The sequence below is a fragment of the Neltuma alba genome, unplaced genomic scaffold (assembly GCF_004799145.2).
Source record: "Neltuma alba isolate B1F8T4 unplaced genomic scaffold, ASM479914v2 tig00011124_pilon, whole genome shotgun sequence".
Taxonomy (NCBI): domain Eukaryota; kingdom Viridiplantae; phylum Streptophyta; class Magnoliopsida; order Fabales; family Fabaceae; genus Neltuma; species Neltuma alba.
The window spans coordinates 36,010-51,370 of record NW_021635861.1 but is presented as its reverse complement, the minus strand read 5'-3'; the positions used below and the strand labels follow the sequence as shown (position 1 = coordinate 51,370).

Genomic DNA, 15,361 nt, shown 5'->3' with positions numbered 1-15,361 from the left:
AACAACCTGCAATTTTTGGTCAGGACTTTAAATTGACTAAATAAGAGATATTTGGTAATAGGATATTAAAATAATTAATTGAAATAGAAGAAGTTGAAGAGAAATGGCTGTCCATTTGTGGGGGCACAAGGGTTTTTGAATGGGACACGGTCCCACTATGACATGTAATTGAACACACATGCGTGAAGATAATATGTCAGTTCAGACTTCAAATAATTGAACCAAAATGTGGCAACACAATAAAATATAAATAAAAGAACGTGTTTCCCTTTTGTGCAATTTCGCGAACACACTGTTTTATCTCTGTTCATTGCAAAACACAACTTCGTCTGTTTGTTTTTTTTTACCTTATTTGTCGCATGCATGAGGTTAAAGCCATGTCAATCCATTTCTCAAAAAAAGCCACTCATCGTATTCAACATAGTTATGATATGCATCCCCCCAATTATACATTAGTTATCATTCAATCCTTACCCCCTTTGGTAGGTCATTATAATTTTAATTACCATTTAATTACCAAAAGAATCAATGAATTGAATCTTAATTTCTAAAGCATGTTTGAAATAACTTATAAATATCTTTTCAATTATGATTTATGGAATACAAGGTAAGTATGTGAGAAAAATTTTGTCTCGACTTACGTGAAATAAGCTTATAGGCAATTCATTGATTCTTTTGGTAATTAAAATTATAATTTTGTCTCGACTTACGTGAAAGAGGCTTATAAGCAATTTTAATCGTGATGCCAAACAAAACTATCATATGCTTGAATCATAAACCCTATTATTTATTACCAAATATCAGTGTCACACTAGCGACACGTCATTGCCACGTCAATGGCGTGTTATTAGTAACAACCTATATTCAGGTTGGTCATAAATTCTACGAAGTGAAAATTATGTTTTACATTATGATATTTGAAAAACATCATTTAAATTCAAAGAATAGCCATGGATTTAATATATATATATATATATATATATAAAAGAAGGTAAATATCTTTATGAGTGGCAATCAAATTACTAATACTTTCAATGAGTTAATCATTTGCTTTGAAAATCACATGGCGAAAAAACAACATGAAGCAGTTTGAGAGAGTGAAGTCCATGTGCGTAAACATATATGGCAATGATTCTAAAAACTCCAAACAACTAATTATTGAAGTATTAGTTTGTGGATATTAATTGCGGGAACACTATGGAAAGTACAAAAACAGGCCACTTACAAAAATGGGGAGGCTGATTTTTCTGAGGAGACATGCTCAGAGAAAATAATGGCGCAAAGAAAAAGAAACTCCTGAGTCAGAAATGACAATGATTGAGATTATTATGTGTGGCTAATAAGGAAGAAAGTGACTTTGATTAACATTATGAGACCGGAGATTACGGCGTTCTTAGTACTAATTGAGAATGCGACCATAATTAAGCCGCCTTTGCAAGTTGAGATGAGGCTGGAGACTCAGCAGATAACTGATTTATTAATTTAATTCATTTATTTGTTGGTTTAGTTTTGTTTTGTTGTTACAAGAAGAGAAAGAAACGAAAAAGAAGTCATGATCAGAGGAGCATAAACGATGAAGGGGCTAGAGGCGCATATGAGCTTACCCTGCAACAGGACAAATGTGGAGGCACCATCTCCCTTTATGTGGAAAGGGGCATCTGAAAACGATCACTGTTGCATTGACAGCCACGTGTCCTCCCCTGATTGCTATGTCTAGTTTGTTTGAACTAACCTTGATTATATAGATTCAAAAACTGATCTGCACACCTTAAAACAATAACTACAAGTAACAGAAATGAAATCCAGATACACACATATATGTGCGCGTGTTCATTTACATCTTATCCCGATCATTTCATCCCTGTTCTGAACATACTGAGATAGAAAGAAGCCAGGCCGAAAAAATTACGAGACAGGACATAAGTGAGATGAGACCAAAGAAAAGAAAAAGGAATGGGACAAGACGGGATGGAGACGGGATTGTCCTGATCTCGTTTTGTCTCGTTATCACCCCTAATTGTGCCTACACCCACCTACCTAACACCTTTTATTTCAAGCTGTGGTTTTTTTTTTGGGGGGGGGGGGAGCTAGGCAAAGTCCGTATCCATATAGCGGGCCGCTGCTCCATTTTTGTGCAAGCGGCCCACAACTGACATCCCAATATGGCCTGATATAGTGACTCGGTCTTTGACTAGTGATCATTCAAATGAAAGTCTCTGTTTGTTACCAACAAACTGCTAGTTCATAATAAGAATACAAGTTTGAATCTTGAGAAACGTACTTATTAGAAGAAGCAAAAATCTTGTCTTCTAAGCCTCGAAAGAAAAACCTTTAATCAAGATTAAAGAAAGTCTCTATTTTTTTAGTCCTGTACCCACAAAGATAAGTGACATTGGCATAAGTTATCAAGACGAATTGTCACCTGCGCGCATATTAGTATTAATTAAAATGAGACAAAAATACGACATCTAGTAAGCTTAAATAATAATAATAATATCAATAATTAAAAAAATCATAAATGAAAATATTAGACAGCATGTGGGACGAGATTTTTATCCAGAGAGTCTCGGATGAGTTGGAAGGATAGTTGGAAGTCGTCGCAAAGAGCATGAGGGTCAGGAATAACACTTGGATCCACTGCCACAGAAAGGGTCATCCTGTTATTATAGCTTTGGAAATGGACGGTTAGTGCCTGCAAGCAACTCCAACACAACACAGACAGATATTTGAAGGATTCATTTACATTCAAAGCTGTAAATAAAATCGAAAGAGAAGGATACAGACATGAGGGTGTCCATATGTGGAAGGAGCAATGTAGGCCAAAGGATGACCAAAGCAGCTAATTTCTTCCAGGGGACCGACCACGTTAGAGAATGCCATGGTCGTGTTTGAGAAAACTCTTCTTGTTATAGCTGAAGCCACCTGTCTCCTCCAACACAATATCAAAGTTAAATTACATAGCTTTCTTAAGTGGAGATCAAGTTAACTTGTCCAGTAGGTTTTGAGTAGTGTACATACACACCTTGATTCCCAGAAAGTTGAGTACCAGTTTAGCACAGTGAAAAGTGCAGAAAGATTCTAGAGAGTGCTTCTTGCGGTCGATGATGGCTTTGGCTTGACGAACATACTGTAAGGGATCATCTTGAGAAAGAATGGCAAAAGGGACAACAACGAACCCTAGACGATTACCCCATCCCCATCTCGCCTTTGATTTCTCTCCCATCATATCTGCCAGCTCCTGTAACACTTTTAATGCTGTTCAAAATAATCTTCTTGTATCCAATATAATCACACCTTTTTTTTGTTTCCTCTCTGTCTTATATCAGGGATCAGTATAAGAAATTAAAAGGAGGAGCAGGGGAATAAGGAATGGTCACCTGGATTCCTGCAGTGGGCCTAACGTTGACCATAATTGTTGCCCTAAGTCGAATATTGCCGAGCCTATGATTATGATTGGGTCCTTGTCTCCCATCTGCTTCCACAGCTCCTGTTCCATCATTTTGGTGCATATGTTCAATTTTAACTCCCTGATTCGGACACCCCCCCCCCCCCAAAAAAAAAACACACACACAAACAGGAAATTGCATACATATATATCTAGTTCATAATTACACAATTGAGGAGCTCACCGTATGTTCGGTTTAAGTAACGAGTCAGAGCAGCTTGTGTTACTCCCAGTAAAACGTCATTGATGGTCTAAATATATCCTCCATTATTTAACAAAATAGAAAAGTAGTCAAACACAAAAGACCGGTTCGGCTTGAGCATTTATACGGGGAGAAATAGAAGATACCATTTTCATGGCATTCTTGACGACCTTGACGTCATCCATACTGAGGTGACGGTGGACGAAACGCATCGTTTCAGGCTGCTCTGTCCCAGGGGCAGATTTCAGAGGAGTATCTGAATCTCTGAGGAACAAGACGGTCAGAGCAAACATCACCAAGTCGGCCAGAGTGTTCCAAAGCAACGTCACAGTACCCCAAACGGCCGACAAGAACCGCCTTAAGAACCGGCCGCCGGAAAGACGGTGGTCCGAGGTGGCTTTCTTCATGACAGGAACAGTTGGTAGGGAATGTGGGTCGGAGGTTTTGCGAGATGCAGCGAGAAGAAGCGACATGAGAGAGGCACCATCTCCCAAGGAATGGTGGATTCGCATGACGCAGACAGCTTCTGCTTCGGAGGTTTTGAGGTTGAGGAGGTGGACTTCCCACAGAGGCTTCGACATGTCTAATGGAGTTTTTGTGACGTTAGAAACGTAGTCTTCGAGGAATCGGTCGGGATCGGGAAAGTCAAGATGGGGATCTATTGGTGGAACTATGACGTGGTCCTCTATGTTTACTGTGGTTGGATTCCATCTCCATTTCCTACCATTCTTTACCTGTCCCATCAAACAGGTCAACACAGAATATCTGAAACCTCGTAATTACGGTTAAAATTTCATTGCCCAGACCATGGTTTTTTATAGGACAAACTTGAAATTTGAAAATCTCAGCGTTACTGTCAAGTGCAGCCGAGAAGGCTCGTTTCTACAGGATTAAACTAACAATTAAAAAACAAAGTCCCATGTGTGATCTCTGTTTCCTTTTACAGTTTTACTGGCCCAATTTCAAAGCTAAAATAAAGGCACGCGAGTTAATGAATATAATATAACTTCAAAAAGATAATTAGATGAAATTATAGAACCAGCTAATCGAAGATCAGTAACAAGGCGACAATTTACTATTTTGTTAATAAAATAATAGCAAGCATCTGCGTGGAATTATGCATGAGATTATCTCCATTCCAAGTCCATATTTTCTCATCATCAAGTCTGAGAGAAAGCCAAGTTTGGTTTGTGGCATAGACGGCGACAACGACAAAACGCAATATATATATAAAGAGAGAGAGAGGGGGGGGGGAGAGTTTAGACTTGTAACAATTGTATAACTGTTGAATAAAGCAACTCCATTTTCAATCAAGGAAGGCACTAAAATAACGTTTCTTCTCTAATACATCATCGTATTGTTTTTGGCGAAGCAGAGAGTCAAACAAAAAAAAAAAAAAAAAAAAACGGAAAACACACAGAGAATGAATGAGAAAATAAACTGGGGTGTGTGTACTGTACCAGATTGCTGGAGAACCTGGGATGGTTGAGTAGAGTATTGATTAAGCCTTGTTTGACGACTTCAGGATCGATTCTTGTCTTCACCCCCATGACTGCAATAACGTAATAGTCGAAGCCAGGCGCGTGGAACATCCTCGATCCTGGACTCACTACCTCGCCGTCTTTCGTCCTGCCCATCGTCTTCCTCCCTTCTGCTTTCTCAATTACTCCTCTGCAACACTTTCTGTCTTTTCTTTAGCCTCAAGACTCGCTCAGATGTCGAAATAACAGTGTTAGCTTTTAGCGGCACGGGGCTCATGGATGACTGCCACAGTACTCCCCGATGGATGGATGTTAATTGGATAAATATTGTGCAGACACTGAAATATTGATTTGAGGTTGATTATATCTCCGACTCTGACTAGTATTGCTTCTGAGTTTGATTTCTGTGCGCTTAAAGTTACCAACTTTTCTTGTTTTATCCGTCAAGTGGGAACGGGGAGGCGACCAAATTTTCAGGTTAGGTAGGAATCCACGGGGACTGATCTGCCTTTCTTTTAAGGGTACTACCAGAGCTGGAATATTCTAACACAACTCGGGTTTTAAGGAGTAATTTTATGTAATGCTGAGTTCATCATTTGAAATGGACTGTGTACGATCTGTAATATTTACCCTATCAACGTTAATTAGTTCAAAGAACAGAAAAACTACTCAGGTCAAAAAAGGAGACAGATCAAAGAAACAAGACAAGTAATGAGTCACTCCACTGATACGAGCTAGTTTAGTTGCGGACGCAATTAGAGTTTACACGCACTCACACGCCCCTGACCGGATGATTCAGATTAGGCGAACAAAAACAGTCCACATCCAAATGCCCATTGCTTCATTCATTCAAGGTTAAATGATAAATAAATTCTAACATTCTTTTGGTTTAATTTGTCTTGTGCATAGACAAGCTAACCAACACCCAGCTAAATAATATTGGTTATAGATTAGTGGGAGCACGAAACCTTTCTGGGACGCGGAAGTAACTTACTATGATTACAAATTGATACGTTGAAGTTATTGTTTAAATAAATTAAGTACTGAGCAAGTGTCACCTGGGGGTGTAGCTCATATGGTAGAGCGCTCGCTTCGCATGCGAGAGGCACGGGGTTCGATTCCCCGCACCTCCATTTTTCCCCCCCTAATATCTTAAGTACTGAGGGCTTTTTGTTTTTCCCCCAAAAAGATGCCGTTACTTTGTTTAGATTGGGCCAAATAAAGGGCCCTTCCTTTTATGTTATTAAATGGGCTTTTTCCTGCTTTACTTGTTGATAGGGCCTCTGCTTTTGTGTTTACGGGCCCAATGCTCCTCTTGAGCATATGGATGAAATAAAACTGTGATAATGCTTTTAATTATGTTGGTATTTCTTTAGTTTTAAATATAAGACTTTTTTTATAATGTAACCAGATGAGTATTTCTTTTTTGACAGAATTGAATTATGTTGGTATATTATTACCCTGACATTATATTTTTTTGACCGAATTGAATATATATATATATATATATTTTAGGCCAATGTAAGCTAAGACTTCATTATTACCCTCACATTATACTCCTCCGGTCCTTATTATAAGACCCAATTTGACTTTTTATTTGGTCCTAATTATAAGACCCAATCCATTTTGTCTCTTATATTTATACATTTTTTTTCAAGATAATCCTTCTAATAAAGATAGTTTTAGTCAATATACTTAATTAGCAAGGATATTTTAGGAATGACAACACTTATTTATTATAAATAACCAACTTAACTTACTTCCTTAATCTCCTCAAATAAGTCAATTGGGTCTTATAATTAGGACCGGAGGAGTATTTCATAAACAAGTTTGAGTTGTCGTGGCTCATTTGTTTATTTGTTTGCTTTCGAAGATCAAATCCCATATTTGTTATTTTCTCTTTCCTTGCTTCCACACTGGATCCCTTCAACCAGCATTTGTTTTTTCAGCTAAAAAAAAAATCAGTAATTTATTTGTGTGTTGGCCCATAAAAGGTGTGCCACGGACTGGCAAAAACCCAAAAAAGGAGTACAACGGAAACTGTTATTTTTATGTGGGCCCTTGTACAGAATCGTGCGGTCGTGACATCCTCACATTCCATGCTAATTGTAAACATGGAGTGCCGGCAGCAAAAGTCATCCAGGTTGATTTTGAATGACTGAGATTAAATTTAAATTTCTTATACATTTTAATTAATTTTTGTTTTAATAGATATAAAATTTAAAATAAAAAATAATTTTATAGTTAACACATTTTTCAAAATTAAATTTATCACTAAAAAAACTACGTATAAAAATTTTGAGTCTCAACTATTCATATCATATTTTAAAAGAAAAATTATAATAATATCACATTCAAGATAATTAAATATGAAAAAGTCTCTTAAAATTATTAAATTAATTTAAAGTCTAAAAAGATCTCATTGCAAGAGATTCTACTTGTTTAATTACTAAACTGTCATTATCTTTTTTTTAACATGTATTAGTAATAGTTAACAACTTAAGGTGTAATAATTAATAATTATCGTGACATGTATTAATAACACATTTTCTCAGCGTATCACAAAAATGTAATGTATGAGTTATCAATACATGTTGTGATAATTGTTAATCACAATTAACAATTATCACGATAGGTATTAATAACACATTTGCTCAGTATCACAAAAATAATGTATGAGTTACCAATACTTGCTGTAATAATTGTTAATCGTTAAATCTTAAATTGTTAACGACTGCTCTTTCAGTTGTCAATGCATACTTAAAAAAAAACAACAAATTAATAATTAAATAAGTAGAATCTCTTGTAATAAGGTCTTTTGAAACTTCAGATTAATCTAATTCTTTTAAGCAATATTTTTGTATTTAATTACCTTGAATACGATTTTATTGTTATTTTTCCTATTTTAAATAATCTAACTACGTTGCCGATGAGCACGTAGCCGCTGAGGGGGTTGTTGGGTTCCTTTTTCTTTTGCCCTGCCTCTGACAAGTTATTTATCTGTTTAATGTTTGTACCGCTTCCTTCCTTCCTTCCTTCCACCTCGCTTCTCTCATTCTGATTCCTCGACCCATCACACGCCCATGGCTCCAGCGGCCACACCTACTATTTCGTCGTCCGAACCTCCGAAGCTTCACGCCTCTGACATCGGAAGCATCAAAGCCTTTGCCGAATCTAATGGAGACTCCCCCATCCCTTCCTCCTACTATTCTATCGTTGAAGCCCGAGACGACGTCGCAGACGACCTTGCTTCCTCCTTCCCCGTCATCGATTTCTCTCTCCTTACTTCCGACGACCCTCAGCTCCACGCCCACGCCGTCACTCAACTCGGCAACGCCTGCGCCGAATGGGGTTTTTTCATGGTAAAATTCCTATCTGTCCCTGCTTTTGGTTTTCAGTTCTGTTTTAGGTTAACGATGTGTGAATTGTGGCAGCTCACAAATCATGGGATCTCGGAGAATCTGATGGAGGAAGTGATGAGCAAATCTCACGAATTCCATAATTTGCCGACAGAGGAAAAGAAGGAATTTGCGGACAAGGGTCCCTTGGCACCCATCCGACATGGCACCAGTTTCTACCCTGAAGCAGAATTGTTTCATTACTGGAGGGATTACCTGAAGGTCATCACACTCCCAGAATTCAATTTCCCCCACAAACCTCCTGGTTTCAAGTAAGTTCGTCAACTCTGTTTTCTCAGATTCTTGAATCATCCTTTGTGTAATCCCCTCTGTCACCATTTGTACAGGGAGGTGGCCTATGATTATAGCCGGAAAATCAGGGCGGTGGCGAGAACTTTGCTTAAAGGGATATCGGAGAGCCTGGGATTAGAACCCATGGCCATTGTGGAGTCCACTGGTTTTGATTCTGGTTTACAGATTTTCGCCGTCAACCTGTACCCTCCTTGCCCTCAGCCAGACCTGGCCTTGGGCATGCCTCCTCACACCGATCACGGCCTGCTGACCCTGCTCTACCAGAACGGAATCGGAGGCCTGCAGGTCAAGCACGACGGCAAGTGGGTCAACGTCAATCCTCTTCCCAACTGCCTCATCGTCAACACTGCAGATCAACTCGAGGTAACTAGGACACTTCAATTCCTAAATACCTACATTCACGTACAAGCCATTCTCTTTGTTCAAGGTTAAACATTGATCGTTAATTAACTAGGCAGTGAGCAACGGAAGGTATAAGAGCATCTGGCATCGGGCCGTACTGAACAACAAAGACACGAGGTTAAGCATAGTGCTGGCGAACGGACCAGAGCTGGAGAAGGAGATAGCACCGGCGGCGGAGCTGGTGGAGAGAGAGGAGGCAACAATGTACAAGAAGATGAAGTACAGGGACTACTTCTCCAAGGTTCAGCAGCTGACGGGATTAGTGAACACAAGTAGATTGGATAAGGTTGGGATTAATCCTCAAAACTGATACTACCATAGCACCAATCGTATGGGATTGTGGTGTGTAAATGTGAGTTATGTTTGTGAGCGGAGGCTTGATTGTTGTATCTGTAGCCTGCGGCTACTGGTTGAAGTAGTCAATAATTAGGAATGTAGGATGTCAAATCCCCATCCCCGCAATAAAGAGTTATAGCACGTTGAGCAAACCCTTCTTTTTATTTTTCTTTAGATTTCACCTTTATATCTATATATATATAAATATATGCAATTCACATAATCTACTATTTATATAGAAAATCAGCAGACAAAGGCACATGGGCACTGCGAGCTCAGATCTGCATATTTGGGAGCATCCTTCTCCTTTGCGTGAATCTATAGAGTTCATCACAAGGGCCATGGTAGTAATAATCCTTCATTATACGCATTTCAACGGTCTCATTCATTCTCTCTCTTTTTTTAAATAATAATCCTTCATTATAGGCATTTCCTTTGTAAATGATCCCATAATTTCTCACATTGAACGGGAATGCGTTGTTTCGAGTAAAGCTCCAAAACTTTTCTGAGCATGGTTCCAATATCTTGGGCTTTGGGCCATAACATTTACGAATCTTGAAGGAGACATGGACACATTTTTTAAGTGTCCTGGGCTTTAACAAGATGGGCTTCTATGGCCCAAAATAATGTTCCTCCGTTGTGGGTATCCCTGTCAGCTCAATAGATTCAGAAATACTTACAAGGCGGCTGCCACGAGCTTTTTACGTAGTAGCATCTTTATTCTCCCGCCTCCTACTTTACTGTTTGCTATTTTTCATATTTGATCATTGATTCATATCAGCGCCCCTTCGTTTATTTGTATTGTGTTGTTTTTTCATAATTTTAATGCAATATAATATCCGAAAAGGAAACAGAAAAACAACGAAGCCTGTCACCCTTTTTTGGGTCGAAAAAGTATTCGTCCACATGCAATTGTTGGTTTCCTTCATCATTTTAAAAATTGGATTCAATCGAATCAATTCATCGTTATCACATACATGGCCGTAACCAGATTAGGAGAAACATCCCATTTGAACTAGGGTCAAAATTAAATTTGGAGTCGTCCATAAAAAATGAATATACGAAGTAATTGCAAGAAAAATTCAAAGAACAGTGTGTTTAATAAAATGTGTAATAGAAAGTACTACCTCCAGTCCTAATTATAAGAACTAATTGACTAATTTAATGAGATTAAAAAAAATTTGAGTTAGTTATTTGTAATAAATAGATGTTGTATTTCCTAAAATATCCTTACTAATCAAGTTTATTGGCTAGAACTACTATTATTAGAAGATTATCTTAGGAAAAAATATATAAATATGAGAGACAAAATATATTGGAATCTTATAATTATGACCAAAATAAAAGTCAAATGAGATTTTATATTAAAGACCGAAGGTAGTATTAATAAAAAACAGGAGAGCCGGAAAAATAAAAACAAAAAACACCGTTAGCTTTGCTATTGGGGGGGGGGGACACTGTTAGCATTATTTCAATAGATTTCTTCACCACAAAAGTACGAGAAAATTGCTTATATTTCCACAGAAATTTATAAGTAAAACGTGATTTTTTTATAAGAACAACTCAATCGGATTTTATACGTGATAAATATTTTCTTTTATCTATAAATAAAATTTCTAAGAGATCTGCAATATATATCTCGCCAAATAATTTCGTCAAGACCACGACAAGTTCTAGATGACAGTATCCATCGTGTTTCTATTTTTTGCCAACGTGCTCTCTTTGTCTTCATAGAAAGTTGCTTATCCTCATTGAGTTCTTCTTCTTCCCTCACCTCTGGCCTTTCATTAATTGTTTATAAATATATCCCTTGCCTTCACTCCCACTCATTCATTCAATCATCGCTCGCTCTGATTTCACATATCTTATCCCCATGGCTCCACCCCCTACAGCCTCCATTTCCTTGTCTGGACCTCCCAAGCTTCACGCCTCCGAAATCGGCAGCATCAAAGCCTTCGCCGAGTCCAATCGTGGCTCCGCCATCCCTTCCTCCTACTATTCGATCGGTGAACCCCTAGACGACGTCGCAGACCACCTCGCTTCCTCCATCCCCGTCATCGATTTCTCTCTTCTCACGTCCGCTGACCCTCAGCTCCACGCCAACGCTGTCTCCCGACTCGGCAATGCCTGCTCTGAGTGGGGCTTTTTCATGGTAAACTTGCAATCCATCTCTGCTTTCTGACCTGCAATCGTTTTCTGTTTGAGGTTAACGATGTGTGGGTATCGTGGCAGCTCACGAACCATGGGATCACGGAGAAGCTGATGGAGGAGGTGATGAGCAAGGCGCACGAATTCCATAACTTGCCGGTAGAGGAAAAGAAGGAATTCGCCGACAAGGGTCCCTTGGCACCCATCCGACACGGCACCAGCTTCCACCCTCAAGCAGAGAAGGTTCATTACTGGAGAGATTACCTCAAGGTGATCACACTCCCCGAATTCAATTTCCCTCATAAACCTCCTGGTTTCAAGTAAGCTCATCAACTCTCTCTGTTTCGTCTGATTCTTGGATTGGCCTCTGTATATATAATCCACTCTATGGTACTGTCTGGACAGGGAGGTGGCTTATGATTATAGCAGGAAAATCAGGGCGGTGGCGAGGACATTGCTCCAAGGGATATCGGAGAGCCTGGGATTAGAACCCACGGCCATTGTGGAGTCCACTGGTTTTGATTCTGGTTTACAGATTTTCGCCGTCAACCTGTACCCTCCTTGCCCTCAGCCAGAGCTTGCCCTGGGTATGCCTCCTCACTCCGATCACGGCCTCCTCACCCTGCTCTACCAGAACGGAATCGGAGGTCTTCAGGTGAAGCATGACGGCAAGTGGGTCAACGTCGATCCTCTTCCCAACTGTCTCATCGTCAACACTGGAGATCAACTTGAGGTCACTCCCACTCCTCATCTTCTAAATATCTGCACACATGACGCACACTTTTCTGTATGTCTGTGTGTGCACATATATTCAGTTGATATATGCGTTAAACATTAATTCTTAATGGATTGATTAGGCGGTGAGCAACGGGAAGTATAAGAGCATCTTGCACCGGGCAGTATTGAACAACAAAGACACAAGGATAAGTCTAGTGCTGGTGAACGGACCAGAGCTGGAGAAGGAAATAGGGCCGGCGCCGGAGCTGCTGGAGAAAGAGGAGCCATTGTACAAGAACATAAAGTACAAGGACTACTTCCAGGTTCAGCAGCAGAGAAGGTTCGCCGACAAAAGTGGATTGGATGAAATTCGGATCAATCCTCCAAACTGAAATATGCCAATATGTCGTCATCACTACGAATTGATCGTTCGTATATGCGTCGAGCATGGCAAACAAACCTTCGTGTGTGTTGGGTGGAGATGTTTGTAGAGTTTGTTTGATGGGTCGCTTCTGCTTACTGGTTCCGTTCAATTACTCAATAATGCAGGATTTCAAATCCACAGCCCTGGCTATAAAATATAAAAAAATTGAAGGAATTTATTTTTTTAAAAAAAAGAATTCATCCAACTAATATATCCAATTACCCTAATTTGAAATAATAAATGGGTAATATAATACTTAAAAATATAGTGACTTGTGATGACCTGTATCATGCATGCGAACTGCTTCACTAGGGGTGTGCATGAAACCCAAATACCCACCCGAACCCGAAGAAAAATTGCCCAGCCCAGCCCAAAAAAAAGAGCCCGAAAAAGAATGGGCATCTTTGGGCTGGGCATATATATTATAATTTATAAAATAATATTAATATATTACATTTCTTTACCTAAAAAAAAGTTATCTCCCTCCTCTTTGCAATTTAATTTATTATTATTACATGTCTATTAGTTTTCCATTTTAGGGGATCTAATTCTTCTAAAGAAATAGTAGTATCTTGTTTTTAACTTGTTCTTCGTGAGCTTTATTGTGTATATTCTATTGTGTGTTGCTGTTGTAGTGTTGGCTATTTATAAGTCAATCTTCCCCTCTATGCCATTAATAACTTTCTTTGTTAGAGAATGGAATTCATACATTACATATTTGTATAAATAAACAATTTTGAATATTTATGCAAGATAGAAAACAAGATTGGGATAGGAGCATGGAAAGAAAATTGGGGTTTAATTATCTGAATTACATGTTTTTTTTATTTAATTTACATTTAGTTATTTTGTATTAATTTTTTATGAACAAGTCATATGATGGAAAGAAGTCTTTTAGTTGTATGGACTACTAACTGCATTGTATCACATAATAAGTATTTACATATTAAAAGTGGTTATATTAGATTATTATAAGATTATAAGATTTTTTATTTTTCTTGTTACAATTATTTTCACCCTATTTTTATATGGTCTATGTTATTCCTATTAGCCCATTGCTTCAGTTTTAATATCCTTTTGTAATCCTTTATGTAACATTTAATTTTGGGTTAAGGTGCACCCAGCACCCCGAACTATTTACCCAGTTGCGTCCAGTGGCCTAAAGTAATTTTGGGTGCATCCAATGTTCTAAACTAATTAAAATGGTGCGTTCATATCCCAGGCTAACAGAAATGTTATGTTTAACTGTTACTTTCCTGACTTAGCTTAAAGTTGACCTCAGATATTCTACATGGTAAACACATGGGCACCCGATGTGTATTATTCTTACTCAAAAGTCAATTTATTTAGAAGAAGAGGAAGGAAATAAATTCAATTTTGAGTAAAAATAATACATATCAAATGTCCATATGTCTACCATTTAGAATATTTGGGGTCAACTTTAAGCTGAGTCAGAAAGTAACAGTTAAACATAACATTTCTGTTAGCCTGGGATATGGACGCACCATTTTAATTAGTTTAGGATACTGAATGCACTCAAAATTACTTTAGGCCACTGGACGCACCTGGGTAAATAGTTCAGGGTGCTGGACACACCATAGCCCTTTAATTTTTGCCACTTGAATGGATAATCAAGTTTCTATTACATCGCCGTCCCTGGCTCCCAATGGAATATCTCGATGTGCTTCAACCCCTCTTCAATTTTTTCAGATGTTTTATTCTTTTCTCAACTTTCTGGAGATTAATGCAAATCGTTTGAATTTCAAGACTTTAATTACAATCTTGAGAGTTGTTTTGTTCTAAATGGATTATGAATATTATTTATTTGGATATTTGCTAAGACTTGTTTTGAATTATTTCCGGATAATTTTAATGTGTGAAAATGTAAAATTATGAAATGTAATTTTCAGGTATGAATGAAATTTTTTTACATGTGATATTAGTAGGTCATCACCATTTGGGCAGCAAAGCCCATCCTGCCCAGCTCACCCATGCCCAGCACAGCCCAAAATGGTCAGGGCTTCTATGGGCATGGCCGGGTTTTGCAGCCCGTTCATATTTCAGGATGGGCATCGGGCAGGGGTCCTGCCCTATTTAGCCTTGCCCATGTACACCCCTATGCTTCACTACTTGATTGTGGCTCATCAAGAGAGTCCAAAACGCTCCTTTTGACGTTAGAAATCACGACGCAAAATGAGAGGACATCCAATAATAATATGTATGGAGGCAACCTAAGATATACAATAGTTAGTTGACTAATTTGATTAGATTAAGAAAATTAGTTAAGTTAATTATTTATAATAACTAGATATTATTTTTTTTAAAATATCCTTACTAATCAAGTTTAAAAAAACTTCACTCGCGTGTTAAGGTAGGGAGGTTTGAAAAACTACGGAGACAAAAAGAACTTTTTTATTATATTGGATTATGAAAATAGCCAAATAAGGATGAGAAAGAGGAAATCAAAAAATTCAGAAGAAAGAACCTTGAAATTTG

General features: G+C 38.3%; 3 protein-coding genes and 1 non-coding gene across 6 annotated transcripts; 3 read left to right on the top strand and 1 right to left on the bottom strand.

The window, feature by feature from the left end:
- Positions 1–2,468: 2,468 nt before the first annotated feature.
- LOC114761542 (O-acyltransferase WSD1-like) lies at positions 2,469–5,504 on the bottom strand. Of its 3 annotated transcripts, none has more exons than XM_028950934.1 (7): positions 5,108–5,496; positions 3,794–4,381; positions 3,630–3,696; positions 3,378–3,487; positions 3,023–3,238; positions 2,785–2,922; positions 2,469–2,692 (listed from the first exon to the last, which is right to left on the bottom strand). In XM_028950934.1, the coding sequence occupies exons 1-7, from the start codon at positions 5,282–5,284 to the stop codon at positions 2,528–2,530; spliced, it is 1,461 nt and encodes a 486-aa protein (XP_028806767.1). In that variant the 5' UTR covers positions 5,285–5,496; the 3' UTR covers positions 2,469–2,527. The 3 variants fall into 3 exon arrangements, 2 of the variants coding, with proteins under 2 accessions (XP_028806767.1, XP_028806768.1); XR_003742165.1 differs by having other exon boundaries at positions 2,582–2,692; positions 2,785–2,926; positions 5,108–5,503; XM_028950935.1 differs by lacking the exon at positions 2,469–2,692 and having other exon boundaries at positions 2,776–2,926; positions 5,108–5,504.
- Positions 5,505–6,188: 684 nt separating this feature from the next.
- On the top strand, positions 6,189–6,261 carry TRNAA-CGC (transfer RNA alanine (anticodon CGC)). Its single transcript has one exon. It is a non-coding gene; the product is annotated as a tRNA-Ala (tRNA).
- A 1,913-nt stretch (positions 6,262–8,174) lies between these two features.
- LOC114761543 (flavanone 3-dioxygenase 2-like) lies at positions 8,175–9,728 on the top strand. Its single transcript, XM_028950937.1, has 4 exons — positions 8,175–8,490; positions 8,563–8,798; positions 8,874–9,201; positions 9,293–9,728. The coding sequence occupies exons 1-4, from the start codon at positions 8,212–8,214 to the stop codon at positions 9,548–9,550; spliced, it is 1,101 nt and encodes a 366-aa protein (XP_028806770.1). The 5' UTR covers positions 8,175–8,211; the 3' UTR covers positions 9,551–9,728.
- A 1,605-nt stretch (positions 9,729–11,333) lies between these two features.
- On the top strand, positions 11,334–12,874 carry LOC114761544 (flavanone 3-dioxygenase 2-like). Its single transcript, XM_028950938.1, has 4 exons — positions 11,334–11,728; positions 11,809–12,044; positions 12,130–12,457; positions 12,582–12,874. The coding sequence occupies exons 1-4, from the start codon at positions 11,450–11,452 to the stop codon at positions 12,831–12,833; spliced, it is 1,095 nt and encodes a 364-aa protein (XP_028806771.1). The 5' UTR covers positions 11,334–11,449; the 3' UTR covers positions 12,834–12,874.
- The last annotated feature ends 2,487 nt before the right edge of the window (positions 12,875–15,361 follow it).

Bases quoted from the DNA above. Each gene is read 5' to 3' on its own strand.
- LOC114761544 (XM_028950938.1), top strand. From the start codon at position 11,450: ATGGCTCCACCCCCTACAGCCTCCATTTCCTTGTCTGGACCTCCCAAG. The intron at 11,729-11,808 runs GTAAACTTGCAA...GTATCGTGGCAG, and splicing joins CTGAGTGGGGCTTTTTCATG to CTCACGAACCATGGGATCAC. The intron at 12,045-12,129 runs GTAAGCTCATCA...CTGTCTGGACAG, and splicing joins CATAAACCTCCTGGTTTCAA to GGAGGTGGCTTATGATTATA.
- LOC114761543 (XM_028950937.1), top strand. From the start codon at position 8,212: ATGGCTCCAGCGGCCACACCTACTATTTCGTCGTCCGAACCTCCGAAG. The intron at 8,491-8,562 runs GTAAAATTCCTA...GAATTGTGGCAG, and splicing joins CCGAATGGGGTTTTTTCATG to CTCACAAATCATGGGATCTC. The intron at 9,202-9,292 runs GTAACTAGGACA...TTAATTAACTAG, and splicing joins ACACTGCAGATCAACTCGAG to GCAGTGAGCAACGGAAGGTA.
- LOC114761542 (XM_028950934.1), bottom strand. From the start codon at position 5,284: ATGGGCAGGACGAAAGACGGCGAGGTAGTGAGTCCAGGATCGAGGATG. The intron at 3,697-3,793 runs GTATCTTCTATT...GGATATATTTAG, and splicing joins TCAAGAATGCCATGAAAATG to ACCATCAATGACGTTTTACT. The intron at 2,923-3,022 runs GTGTGTATGTAC...TGGAGGAGACAG, and splicing joins TCAACTTTCTGGGAATCAAG to GTGGCTTCAGCTATAACAAG.